The sequence below is a fragment of the Dioscorea cayenensis genome, chromosome 18 (genome assembly GCF_009730915.1).
Source record: "Dioscorea cayenensis subsp. rotundata cultivar TDr96_F1 chromosome 18, TDr96_F1_v2_PseudoChromosome.rev07_lg8_w22 25.fasta, whole genome shotgun sequence".
Lineage (NCBI taxonomy): Eukaryota > Viridiplantae > Streptophyta > Magnoliopsida > Dioscoreales > Dioscoreaceae > Dioscorea > Dioscorea cayenensis.
Genome location: NC_052488.1, coordinates 20,677,440 through 20,691,454, shown reverse-complemented (window position 1 = coordinate 20,691,454; position 14,015 = coordinate 20,677,440). Strand labels below are relative to the sequence as shown.

The 14,015-nt window shown below is 32.9% G+C and overlaps 2 protein-coding genes across 2 annotated transcripts; both read right to left on the bottom strand.

Moving 5' to 3' along the window:
* Positions 1–1,471: 1,471 nt before the first annotated feature.
* On the bottom strand, positions 1,472–4,487 carry LOC120281782 (AP2-like ethylene-responsive transcription factor AIL1). The gene is made up of 9 exons (XM_039288474.1): positions 4,070–4,487; positions 3,355–3,958; positions 3,181–3,263; positions 3,052–3,060; positions 2,869–2,957; positions 2,708–2,781; positions 2,579–2,629; positions 2,322–2,398; positions 1,472–2,240 (listed from the first exon to the last, which is right to left on the bottom strand). The coding sequence occupies exons 1-9, from the start codon at positions 4,278–4,280 to the stop codon at positions 1,747–1,749; spliced, it is 1,692 nt and encodes a 563-aa protein (XP_039144408.1). The 5' UTR covers positions 4,281–4,487; the 3' UTR covers positions 1,472–1,746.
* Positions 4,488–11,087: 6,600 nt separating this feature from the next.
* LOC120282902 (glucan endo-1,3-beta-glucosidase B-like) lies at positions 11,088–13,319 on the bottom strand. Its single transcript, XM_039289732.1, has 7 exons — positions 13,226–13,319; positions 12,783–12,903; positions 12,542–12,707; positions 12,374–12,458; positions 12,011–12,089; positions 11,758–11,903; positions 11,088–11,640 (listed from the first exon to the last, which is right to left on the bottom strand). Exons 2-7 carry the CDS (start codon positions 12,853–12,855, stop codon positions 11,182–11,184), a joined length of 1,008 nt encoding a protein of 335 aa, XP_039145666.1. The 5' UTR covers positions 12,856–12,903; positions 13,226–13,319; the 3' UTR covers positions 11,088–11,181.
* Between the last annotated feature and the right edge of the window lie 696 nt (positions 13,320–14,015).

Below are 14,015 nucleotides of genomic sequence, written 5' to 3'. Positions count from 1 at the left end.
GGGACATCTTAGATGCAAATTATATTAGAAGGGCCAAAAAAGTAGATTGATTACATTAAAAGAATTAAATAGGATATTCTAACTTCATAAAATAATAATTATATTTTAATCATTTTAAAAAATATGAACAAACCACGTATATTAATAAAAAAATAATAAACAGTAAAAATCCACTAGTTATAGATAACAATTCGAGAACCACACTATTAAAAAAACACAGTATGACTAAAAAAACACAAAAATAAATACCTAAAGTACTGGGATTAGAAAAGAAAAAATCTTCCCTTTAATGTGAGGAAAGCAAACCAGTCTATATTGGAATTACAACGTGTATACATTTAGAATTATAATTAATTATCACATAAAATCTATTTGTTCTCGATTAATTTATTTATGTACTTGAAATCTTACAATTTTTTTAATTGATTTTATTAATTAATTTTATCATTATGTTGTGATAGAAGGCCAAAAAACATGATACAAAATGGAAGGAACTCCATTGCTTAGGATTTAGGAAACAATTGCACAAAGGATAAATATTCTGGCGAGAGTAGCACTATATGACGTAGCAAGTAGTGGACAATTTAGTCAATTCCATTGTTAGGAGTCATCGTTTGATTTATTAATTAATTAATTTATTTTTAACGATAAACGACTTGAAAATTATGTGTATTGTTTCCTGAAAGTTTTTCTTATTTTATGTATTATAGACATGAAATGGATTTAAAAAAAATTAGAGATAAATCAAGGAATAAGTAATAACAGAGGAGATCACAGAGAGATTAGAGAAAAATAAGAGATGACAAGAGAGAGTAACAAAATTATTTCCAAAGAAAAAAATATGTAATTATAGAACTTATGAGGGTATTCATAAAAAAGAAAAAAAAAAAAGGATATATAAAGTTAGTGGTAAGAAAAGCAATTCCTTCCTGAAAGAATAGAACAAACACCAGTGAGATTGAATGATGGGAAAGCAATGAAGCACCCAAGAGGTCCTCTTCACTTGCCCATAAAAGGCCACTTCTAGCTTTAGCTTGGCCTTTCCTCACTTTGGCTATAACAAGTCCCAAGGGAGGGAGAGAGAGAGAGAGAGAGAGAGAGAAAGAATGGTTGGATGCTTGAAGACAAACAATGGACTCATCACTGTGCTGAGTTTTGATCCCAAGGGAAGACCCAAAAGACAAGTGCTTTGTCCATGGGATGGTACCATTTCAGTGCTTAAGATAAAAGTTGGAATGGTGTCCATGATATTATGGAGCTTTTGGTGGGGGAGTGGAGGATGTTGGAATTGAAGAGACAAAGAAAAGAAAGAGAGATTAAAAGAACTTGTGGGTCATCATCATCATCATCATCATCATCATCATCTCTTTGCTTTTGATTTCATTGTTGTATGTATCTAATATGATTGTATGAAATATGATTATAAGAGAAATTAAGATGAAGCTTTTGGTTTGAAATTTTTGTATGGAATGATATGCATGCACGCGTACATATAACCGCAGGGAGAGAGAATGGCCTTGGAACTGCTGCTCTGCTCCATTGCAATCACTCTGCAAACTCTTTTTGGCATTTCTCTTCTTGTGATGAAAAAATGCAGATTAAGAAAAAGTGCATGGTCTGCTATTGAACATTGGATAATACACTGTGATAACAATTACTTTCTAAAACCAACACACATGTTGCTGCAAAATTTGTTATCCAAACAAAGATAACAAGATGAACATGTGAATGGCATAAGAACAAAGATCAGTCAGTCCAGGGTGCAAACATAGGTAGCTGATGAACAACCGGAAACCCGGCCGGAGGAGGCCGGGCACTTGCTGGCACTGGTACCATCCAATTCATGCCACCATTTCCATAATAAAGTCCAGGAGAGTAATCTCCATAGTCACTGTTTCTTGGGCTTTCATGCTTGGTTGTGTTCACTATTGAGGGTGTTATATCAGGCTGCAATTGACTCAGTTGAGGTTCAACCTTGTTGTGATAGATCATTTGCATGTCTGAAAAATCATTTATATCAGTGTTTGAGTTTGTGATTCCTGATGCTCTGGAGGGTGGTTCAGTTGGCTGCAATTCAGCATCCTTTGGAGATCGCTTGGCGAGATCACTACCAATAAGGTGTGTGCTGGAACAAATGCGCTTAACATCATACTTGCTAATGTCAAAGTTTGTCACTGCACTAAGTCCTCTGAATTTTATTGCAGCAATGTCATATGCTTCTGCAGCTTCTTCTTGAGTGCCTGAAATTTATATATATAAGAATTCAGTTTGATTAGAATTATAAATTTGCAAACCATGAAATGAAAAGGAATGGCACTCACTGAATGTGCCAAGATACAAGTCCTTATTGCCAGCCACCCTGCCAATTCTTGCTTGCCATCTTCCATGTTGATGATGCCTGCATGAAGAAGAGAGTCAACAGTAAAGACAAGATACAGGGGGGAAAAGAGAAATAGAGAGAGAGAGAGAGAGAGAAGGAACATGAGGTTGTGAAAGGTATCACTGTGCATTGATGACAAAAGCTGCAAAGTAGTAAATACAAAAGTAGGCTCAATACTAAAGGAGGCATTGACAGGACCTAGTCACTCCTCTGTACATAGATGCACCTCTTGAGAAACCACTGCTTTTCCTGAATGATCAATCAAAAACCACAGTTATAACATGATGGAAGATGAAAGCAGTGTGATGATTACAAATTTGGATTCACCTCCTCAGGTTTGCAACAAACTCCTGCCTTGTCATGTGCTTCATCTCCTCCAACTCCTTCTCATATGTGCTTAGCTACATACACACAGCAAAAAATCACAACACAAGGACACAATGATCACTTTACTTAATGAAAGCAAAATTAGGGAGAGCTTAATTTACTGGAAAGTTTATGTTTGTTGTTGGTCCCCAGTACTTCAGTGCAGCTAAGTCATATGCTCTTGCAGCCTTCTCCTCCTTATCATACCCACCTATAATCAAAAGAAACATTTTAAGTTAAGTTGTATTTCAGGACAAAACCATGGTTCCACAATGAATTAATAGAGACTCATATTCTTCTCATACCTAAGTATACTGTCCAAGTGCAGTTGCGAAGATTCAAGAAAATCAAGAAAAGAACAAGTTAGATTTGATGATAAAAGATCTAAAGACAACAAAATATATACAACAATAAAATGGTATCTTATCACTTACCCTGTCTTCCTTTCCTGGTTTGACCTTCTTTTCTACAACTGTTATCCCACAAGTGTGCTTCATATCTCCCTGTCCATCTATGCCTAGAAAGAAGAAAAGAGAAGAGTAAAGTTTGATGCTGAATTCTAAATTAGTACAAGAAAAGAGTATTGATGATATAAAGTATAAACCAACCTAGTGACTCCTCTATACTGTGATGTTCTCTGACCAAAAGTTTCAATGGATTTCCGGGCAGCTGGTTCTCTGCTTGTGGACTTAGCCATAGAACGTTTCCGGCCATCAACCAGTAAAGATGATGATGATGATGACGATGATGTGATAATAGCTTGATCATTAGACCCAGGCAGAGCACCGTGGTTGACAGAGAGGCTAAGTGATTGAACGTTGCATTCAGGTGACTCTCCGGCGGTCTTCTCCGGCGTGTAATGATGTTGCCTGAGCCAACACTTGAACCCAGACAGAGAAGTTGCACCACCATCAAACCCAAGGTTGTAGAGTGGATTTGGATGAGTGTTTGGGTTGGTGTTTGATAAGAGAATATTGGGACGGTGATGGAAGTTGGAGTGGATAACATGGTATGGAGTTTGAGTGTCTTCTCTAGCTTCAGTTTCTGCAGGACTGAAAGAAGGTGGCATGTTGACATTGATTCTGTAACTATTTGAGTTATGGTAATAGATTTCATTGCTGTTCTCAGTGTAGCCATGACCCAAGAAGTCTTCCAGCTTTGGTCCTTTGTTTTCCACCTGGTTTCCAGAGCTTGTTGCACCATATCTCCATTCTAATATTAAAAAAAATATATATACAAAACCTCAAAACTAAAGAAAACAAAAACACACAACTTTCTCTTTGAAGAACAAGATGAAATTAAGTTTTTTATGTATTTCTTCACCATGACAAGGAGTCCTGAAAGGAGGTTCAAGTAGACAAACAGAACCATCAGAACGGAGAGGCATGGCACCAAAAGGAACTTGAGCTGCAGCATGAGCATGAGCATGAGCTGCAGCAGCTTCTTCTTCTTCTCCATAACAGGAAGTGTGTTCCTTAGAGGAGGCAGCTCTGAGAGGTGAAAGAGAGAATCCCAACCAGCTACTCATATCCATAAGAGTGAAGAGAAGAGAGATAGAGACCACAAAAACCAAGGCAGGGTGGGAATGATGAGGAGCTCTCAACGTCTCAAATGCATCCCAAGCTCAGACTCCAAGGCTAAAAAACCAAAACCATACTACATGCATGTATATGTATTATATGTTATGTGTGTATCTGTGTGTGTGTGTGAATATGCATATGAATATGAATGAGCTTTGGTTTTGGTTATACCTTTTGAATGGTTCTTATATGAAATATCATGAGTAGGGGAGTAGAGAGAGGAGTAGAAGTAGTAGTAGGGAAGTAGCTCACTCCTTTGTTATTTATTTATTCTTTTTCTCTCTCTCTCTCTCTCTGTGGATTTTGTTATTGTAGTGTGTTAATGTTTGTGTGTGCTTTATTATCTCCATGGTTGCACTCTTTCCCACGTCTGGGCTTTTGGAGGTGCCTTGGTTTTCGTTCCATTTCACCAGCCATCATAGATACGTCTTGCAGGTCGTAGCAGGAGGGCTCTCAGCTCAGCTGCTGCTTCTCTCTTTCTTTCTCTTGGTTTTTTTATATATATATATATAATTATGATGGAGATAAAAGGTTGGTGATAATTACAGACCTGCCATTAGGGTTAGGGTTTTGAGTTTCACCGCCTACGTGTTATGTTGAATGGCTGAACGTGTCGTTTGTTGGGAGTGAATGTTGTCACGTGCCATGCACGAGGGCATAGAAGCTGGATATTTTATAGCAACTGAAATAAATAAATAAATAAATAAATAAAAATAATAATTCTATCACATCTCACATGGAAGAGTCTAGGAAACTTCTTTATAGTTAACAAATAATACAGTGCAAAAGGTAAATTTTCTGTTGTTTTTTTTTTTATTAAATGCACCGCATAGAGCAATGTAAGTAAATTTTATTAAAAAAGTAAAAAAAAACTAAAAGATCTAATGTCATGATCTGACATGACCGCAGGGATAAAAAAAACTTTGTTATTATATAAAATAAAAAAATAACAGTTTTATCACTAACGTCCGGTTACAAATAACAAAAAAGAACATATTACAGTACTAATGCCATGATCTAGATCCTAAATGAACTGTGTGGGAACATAATAAACCACTGATGATGCGGCAGAAGGAAGTTGGAGTGGAAATCACTCACTTTAAGTCAGTAATCAATCACTCATATCCAGAGATTTGAGAGGTTGACGCACCCCCACAATCAATTCCAAACAAATGAAAAAAACCATGCATTAATACAGCACTCATGCAAGAGCAACATGGTGAATTATATGTGTTTATCTAAAAGCTAATTAGCTTTTCATGCTCATCAACAGTAACAGCATAAACAACAACCATTGTTCACCTTCAGTCCTTGCATCAGGATTAAGAGACAATATGGACCCTCAATTCCAAGTACAAGCACTGATTATATAAATATACATATATATATATATTATGTAATATATTATATTCCCATGCAGACAAAACCACATGCAGTAATGTATTCTCAGGATGTCATAACTCATACCAGAAGTAAAACAATATAAAAAGTAAAATAAAGTGTTTTGATACTTGACATGCCATGCAGTGATGTGTTTGTATCCCATGCACCTGCTGCATTTTGCTCACGAGTATTGTGAAGAAAGAAGCGCTGCAGAAACAGGTCAAGTCATGGCATGCATAAGAGAGGAAACAGACATGTTGCAGTAGAAAGAGATAGAGACATGTATTTAATAATTATATTCATATATAATATGTGTATATATTACGTACAAGTACAAAGCCTAGTGGTTGGCTAGTATTGATAGCTAAGAACAAAGAGATAAGAGAAGACAGTGAGTGCTTTGAATGTTGTGCCAAGATTATTTCTCTCTTTCTTTCTTTCTTTCTTTCTTTCTTTCTCTCTGTTTGTAAGGTCTGCATGGGATGTCTTTTTCTTGGATTCATCTCTCTAGGCATTTGTAGGGGGAGCTTTGGGCAGGCTTAAATCTGGGGGTGGACTCATGACTTGGATTGGATTTTGGCTTCCCGAGGTGTGTGTTTGTGTGTGGGCTATGTTAATACTATATATGTATATCTCTTCATACATTTATATATATATATTGTTGTGCTTTCTTTTTTTTTCTTTTTTTGTTGTTGTCAAGTGTCAAAGTCTAGCTAGGCTTTCATGGCTCACTACTCATTCACTCATTCATTTATGCGCCTGGATATCTGCAGCTGGGTATCTTTTGATCTCAGTTTAAGGGAAATATTAGGTAGAGTTGGTTTCCCAGAAATGGTTTGAGTTTTGTTACAGTGAATCATTGAGACTTGAATTAACTCAAATGTTGATTCAGATTGGTTTGGTTTTTGATTGGTGTGTTAATTAGTGTTGTACTTTGTTCTCTGAATTTAAGTTTGTTTTGTTTGTTTGTTTTGCCAGGAGGTGATCAGGTTTTCCTTCAGTAGAATTAGAATTTTTTTTAATTTTTTTTAGTGCTGTAATTGATTTATTATTATGTAACTAAAAAAGAAAGATAAAGTGTTGAATATTTGTTTGGGTGATGCAGCGTCTTAAAAGAAACTATAAATTAAAAATTAGAGGTGATGTATTCATTTGAAACTTTTTTTTTATTTTTTGAAATTTTTTAAAAAGTGTTTTATACTTTTGAAGTTTTCAAAATATATTGTTGCTATGATTGAAGTTGTAGAAAACTATAAGAATAAAAGATATTCATTGAAAATAATGGATACGAAACCACTTTGAGAAATAAAGATTTTTAATATAACCATAGTTGAAATATTCAGCTATGCCTTAAATGTTTTAGGCATGTGCTGATTTATATGACATTTTTCTCTTATTTTCTCAGTATTTTTTAAGGCCAACGACGTCTTTTTCATTATAATTTTATCAGTTAAATTTAAATAATTTTATGTCAACGAAGATAAAACTCTATATAAAATTGTTAATATTTATCACTTTCGAATTATAATTTATCACTCTATATATATTGACAATAAATTTGTCGAGAGATAAATAGGTATAAAAATACATCCATTGTAGTAAGTAGCTCATTAACCCTAAGATATTTTTTTCTTTTTTGAAAGACCGAAAAGCATTCAACTTAAATTAGCATGCAAAACATATAATAGGAAATTTGAAGGGATATTAAGCCACTCCATACAGTCAGTGCCGAGAACAAAAGCCTGTGTCAAAATATGGGCACTTTGGTTAGCTGACCCTTTGACAAAAATAACACTCACAACATTCAAACAAGACAATAGAGATAAGCAATCACCCAAAATTATAAGCGGCATAGAACTTAGATCCATGGATTTGCAATGTAGACTCTCCACTACTATCTTGGAATCCAACTCCAGCTCAATAGAATCAAACCCTCTATGTAAAAGCCATTGCAAGGCCTCCCTGCATGGGGTAATAAAAGTTCGTCAACAAATAAATCTTTTTTTCTATGCAACTTTGAAGAGAACGAATACGATTTCTCTCGTAGAGGATTCATCCAATACCCATTTAAACAGTATCATGAACAATATCTCACTCTGGGTTTGCTTAATCATGTATATGCTCATCTATTGCCATATAACAATTTACTGTAATATGTAGTGGTTGTCATAAAATCAATACTTAAAAATAATGAGGAAAATAAAATAAAAAGGAGGCCTTTTCCAAAACCAAATAATTTAAAATTTTAACTCACATACTGCTAAGCGGTGAAGCAGATGGGTTTTTGGTCCTTATAATGAGTCTCTTATAATTATTTGGATGCTCTTCAGTCCTTCACATAAAACTACTGTTCACGGTACTACCACTGAAATACTGAACCATTATTTTTTTACTGCTTTGCATGTAGTACTAGATGTTCATCATATACACAATGAATTTTCCATCTCTTCATTAATTATTGTTTTTACCGCTTCTTTAATTTCCCATAAAACTGGAAAATTCCATGCTCCCCAGTAATATCCAAATTGCACAAGAAGGTTGCAGAAATGTACATCAGGTCTCAGATGGTTAGGATTTCCATGACCGACATTTCTTATATCATAATAAATTTTAAAATATAACAAAAATAAAAACAATAAAAAATACATGAATCTTCAACGTAAATAAAATTATATAACTTTAATATTATTCCAGAACTCAACATGACTACATGTCTTCAAATATATTTATATATGGTAAATATAAAAAAAAAATTACTAAACCATATGTCAAGGACATACACAAGTTTTTTAATTATACCACATGCTCTTATGTTGCGGCCAATATTTTGAAACCCAACTAGGAGGTATGACTCGGAAAGATTGGTGTGGGTCATGGATCAGAGGTCGAATAGGGTCAAACCAGGGTTGATCTTGTAATAAACAATAATATATTTTTTTTATAAATTAAATTATATATAAATATAAAAAATAATATATTATAAATTACTAAAATTAAAAAAACAACAATACAAAAGTTCAACAAACAAATAGTTTTCTTATAATTTATAAATATTAATTTAATACCCTAAACAAAATCCAACTCATAATGATCTAATATAATTTAAAATACAACTTCAAATAAAACACAACATAATACATAAAAAGTAACACAATACAAACTTTTTAAGTTTTCCAATACAATCTAATAAATAAAACTAAAAATCATGTAGTTTTGATTTTAAAGCAAATTTTATATATAACCCCATCCTTATATATTTATTATTTATTAAAGTTTTAACTTTAAATATATAATAATATAACTGGTTGACCCAATTCGACTAGTTCACTAGGTAATTTGCCAAGTCAATTGAGTCAACACTTTACCCCAAGTTTTTATATAATTTGATCCAGTTGCCTAGCGAGTTTAGGTTGAACTCAGGTTTCAAAATATTGGTTGCAGCAGCGAAAAATCAAATTTGTGATTTCACCTATGTATTGAGGACCCAAATGTCAAAAGACCAAGAGGTTATTGGTCATTTTACCATTGGGTATGGACCGTATGGTTTTGATCTTTATTATTATTATTATTATTATTATTATTATTATTATTATTATTATACATAAAAAAAATTTTAAATTTCGATTATACAATGATCGTTTTTTTAATATTTAATATGCTATATCAAGTTATTAACTTTATACTTAATCATATATATATATATAAACTAGAATAGGTAAAATAAGATAAGCACATGCTAACACATCCTATCTCTGTTTTTGTATACAGTGATTAAAATAATCTAGACCTTGTTTAGATTAGCTTTTTAAAAAAAGGGCTTTTTTTTTTAAGTTGTAGAAGCATTTTTTTTTAAAAGTGCTTTTGAGAGTAAGTTAAGTGTTTTTTAGTATTTTATGTTTGGGTAAACTAATATAAAAGTACTTTTATATGTGTGAAGTTGTTTAGATGTGGGTTTTTAAAAGGGTTTTTAGGAATGACTAATTACTACTAAAGTGGGCATTCATTGAGTTATTATTATATATTGCTATAATTACCATTATTATTATTATTATTATTATTATATTATTATTATTATTATTTAAATAACTTAGTGTATTATGATTATAATAATAATTATAATTACTATTGTTATAGTCATGTTTGTTGTTGTTTAATAAGCTAGGACTAAGGGCATTAATTTGTTTAATTGTTGAAGATAAACTTGTAATTTACGAGGGTTGTTTTGGATTGACTTCTAAGAAGCCCAAAGACACTTTTTTTACAAATTAAGCACTTTTGGATGGAAGAAAAGATGTTTGTATTAGTTTTTCTGCAAAAGCAGAAGTTGTTAAAAAAACACAAATTCAGCTTTTTTTTCAAAAGCTAGTAAGAGGTGAAAAAGCACTTCTAAAAAACTGTTTTTGGGTGTTGTAAATTACCAGTTTACCCTCAATAATTAAACAAATTAATGCCCTTAGTCCTAGCTTATTAAACAACAACAAACATGACAATAATAATAATAATAATAATAATAATAATAATAATAATTATTATTATTATTATTATTATTATTATCATCATCATTATTATTATAATTATTATTATCATTAATGTTTTCATTATCATTATTAATAGCAATGTATAATAATAACTCAATGAAAAATCAATGAATGTCCACTTTAATAATTTGCCACCCCTAAATGCCCTTTTAAAAATTTACATCCAAACAACTTCACACATGTAAAAGTACTTTTACATTAACTTATCCAAATATAAAATACTAAAAAGCACTTAACTTACTCTCAAAAGCACTTTTTTTAAAAAAAAGTGCTTCTATAACTTAAAAAAAACACTTTTTTTTTTTAAACTAACCCAAACAAGGAACACCCAAAAACAGTTTTTTAGAAGTGTTTTTTCTTCAAAAGCACCTCTTTACCAACTTTGGAAAAAAAAAACATAATTTGGAATTTTTTAACAACTTCTGCTTTTGCAGAAAAGCTAATACAAATATATTTTTTTTTTTCCATCCAAAAATGCTTAACTTATAAAAAAGTGCTTATGGGCTTCTAGGAAGCCAATCCAAACAACCTCATATCAAGAGCTTAATAAAATTAACAAATAAATAAATAAAATAAAATTATCATTCCATACTTTAATGGCAAACCAAAACACTAATCTAACAAAAGATACACTAATCATCAAAATGAGGATATATATGATCAAAGAAATCACTGGCATCGCACTGTAATATCAAACTTCATTAGCATATAAATTATCTCAGGATGACATTCATAATAAAATCAATCTCCACTACAGTGAAAGAAAAAAAAACCTAAGTAAAAGCAATTGAGGATATATATATATATATGATCAAAGAAATCACTAGCATCACACTGTAATATCAAACTTCATTTAGCATATAAATTATCTCAGGATGACATCCATCATCCATGATAAAATCAATCTCCACTACAGAGAAAGAAAAAAACAAAACTAAGTAAAAGCAATTGAGTAAACTGGTTGGCCATTAGGATAAAACAAGCCAAAGCACTGCTCAACTCCAGGTGTCTTCTGGTTCTCATTAAACATAGCAAAGATGAACACATCCATCACATAACTTGGCCTTTTTGGAGTTCCATTATTCTTAACATGATCAATGAGTTTCTGATTATAAGTCTCAGCCAAAACTGGGCTTGTGATTCCACTCTGCCCTCCATTTGGCCATCCAGTTTCAGACACAGCAATCCCCACACTCCTCCCTCCAACATTCTCCATTGCTGCATAAAAAGCATCCACCATAGCATCAAACAAGTTCTGGTACTCCAATCCATAATCATGAACCATAGTTCCATGTGCTGTAAACTGTGCATACTCTAGTGTCACATGCTGAGGATCAGCAACAAGAGCAAAGTATGGATAAACATTCACCATGAGAACTCTGTTTGGCTCTTCCTATTCATTAAGAAATTGCAGCACTGCAGTTATGGCAGGAGTGGCTTCAGCTGAAAATGCACCTTGAGATGGTGGGAATGAAAAAGAGAGTGCAGTGTTTGCTATCACTGTTGTAACCATGATTTGACTCAGTCCTACAGAGTTTAATGCAGTTTTGATGTTTCTCATGGTTGGTGCAACTTGCTGAGAGTTTGGTCCTGGGATGGCTCTTGTCGGGATACATTGTGTATCTCGATTACTTCCTTTGTGCAAACAAAGTTCACCTAAAACAAGTGAGACCACTCATAGGGGAAATTCATCAAACACATGGAGGGCATAAAGAAAAAAAATGTGGAAAACCTCTCAAAACGAGGGGAAAAATACCACAGACACTTGATGTCCTCTGATCTTCCACTTATACAATAATAATGGGATTCTGAATGATCAGCTTCTAATACAGCTGTCATACACTGAGAGGATCACATACGCATTAAGAGTAATCGATTGTTAGTTTACTAGCATTACATCGTAATGAAAGATGGAATACTGAAAGGAAAATAAAGAAGAGGTTACTAAAGGAGGCGTCGATGGGCCAAATCGACTAGGGTCACACCTTCTCTTGAGTAAGAGGATTAAGAAAGACCACCAACCTCTCAAAAAACTCTCATTTTCTTTCTTCTTTCCTTTTTTTTATTATATCAAATTTATTTTCCTTCATTTTATATATATGTGAAAGGTAAGTGAGTTAATTTACTTTATCCATGTGACCCACACATGAGAAGGGACCCAAGTTGGGTTGGTCCAACCCCAACAATGGCTTCATTGCCAACTGTGACATACTGAATGGAAGGATGTTGGTTTTCACCCATTCATTTGCTGCTGCTTGGCTTCCTGCTAGATTTGCTAGATCATCGTTTGCTACTCCAAGAGATACATATATGTTTCGTGCCTTCTAGTGCTTTGTTGGACTTGAGGGTTTGGTGCAAAGAGTCTTAGCTTTCGGATGCCATGAGAATTGAAGAGTTGCACCACTGTTGCAGGATTTGGGAGGTTGTCTCCATTTAAGCCATAATTAACACTAATGCTTCCTGTGTTTTGGAATTGTAATTAAATACAAAATGGATAATATGATGGTTGTTTAATTAAAAATTTTAATTAATTACCTGCATGTTTTGTTTGTTGAAGGAGGATAGATAGGATGATGAGAAGGATGAGTGTATTCCTTGTTGATGCCATGCTGTGTTTCTGATTGAATGATGGGGATTGGGGAGGACACTGTTGTCACTGATTTGTAGCAGAAAAGAGTATAGTTGTTTTCTTTGTGTTTAGTACAAAGAAATACAAATTAATGATAAAAATTGAATTAATTTTATCAAAGGAAAAGAAAAAATCACAATTTAATTATAAAACAGAATTCAACATTAATGAAAGTCTTATGATGGAATTGGAATTATTAAAAAAAAGTCACAACCTATAAATCCTTCAAGATATGTGTGTAAATTTTTTTTTTTAAATGGCAATGATATCTAAATAAATAAATAAACAGAAATCTAATTCCCATGCTTGCACCTAAATTAACAATAAACAGGCAAGAGAAAGAGAGAACCTTGGATCCAAAGGAAGCTGTGAAAGATGAGTACCTTGAGGAATTCCACACTGTGGTGTGGGAAATACAGTGCAGAGGAATATATTGGTTTACCCTCAAATATATTGGTTGGTTCAATGTAAAAGAATTTAAGGAACTTTTTTTTGTATTAATTAAATATCATTTATTTCTTGTTGTCATTTTAGTTGTAGGGAATTTAATGAGTTCATTAAAAAGCTTCCAATTTCAGGATGTGGAATAATTAATAGAACTACTTTACATAATAACCATCCGTTTCATATTAACAGTAACATTTGATATTTTTTTTAATTGTCGTTTTTAAGAGTTCTATTATTATTATTATTTTTATTACTAATTTTGTTTAAATTTTATGAACTTTAATGACAATATTAATATTTGTATAAAAGTCAAATATAACAATTAATATGAAACGAAAAAAATAGCATTGTGCTTCTTTCTTGGTTTTCCACGGCCTCACCTCAGACTCTTCAATGGCAAATACTCAACGAAGCTAGAGTTGCAAACATCATTGGCGATGTAGATCCCGATAATAGTCCAAGAGTAATGGACTCCATCCATCAGCTTGGACAGACTTGTGACTCCACTGAAGTTTTCGCCGATCCAACTACTTTTCTTCTTTTCCTTCTTGTTTGTTGTATTAAGTGCCTCACTGCTGATGAGAGACCCCAGTTGCTCTACTTTGGTGTTTGCATTTTTTTGCATTTTAATCTTGTTATGTTCCTTTTGCTTTTAATAAAATGATGGTTTACTTATTTTTTTTAAAAGCATT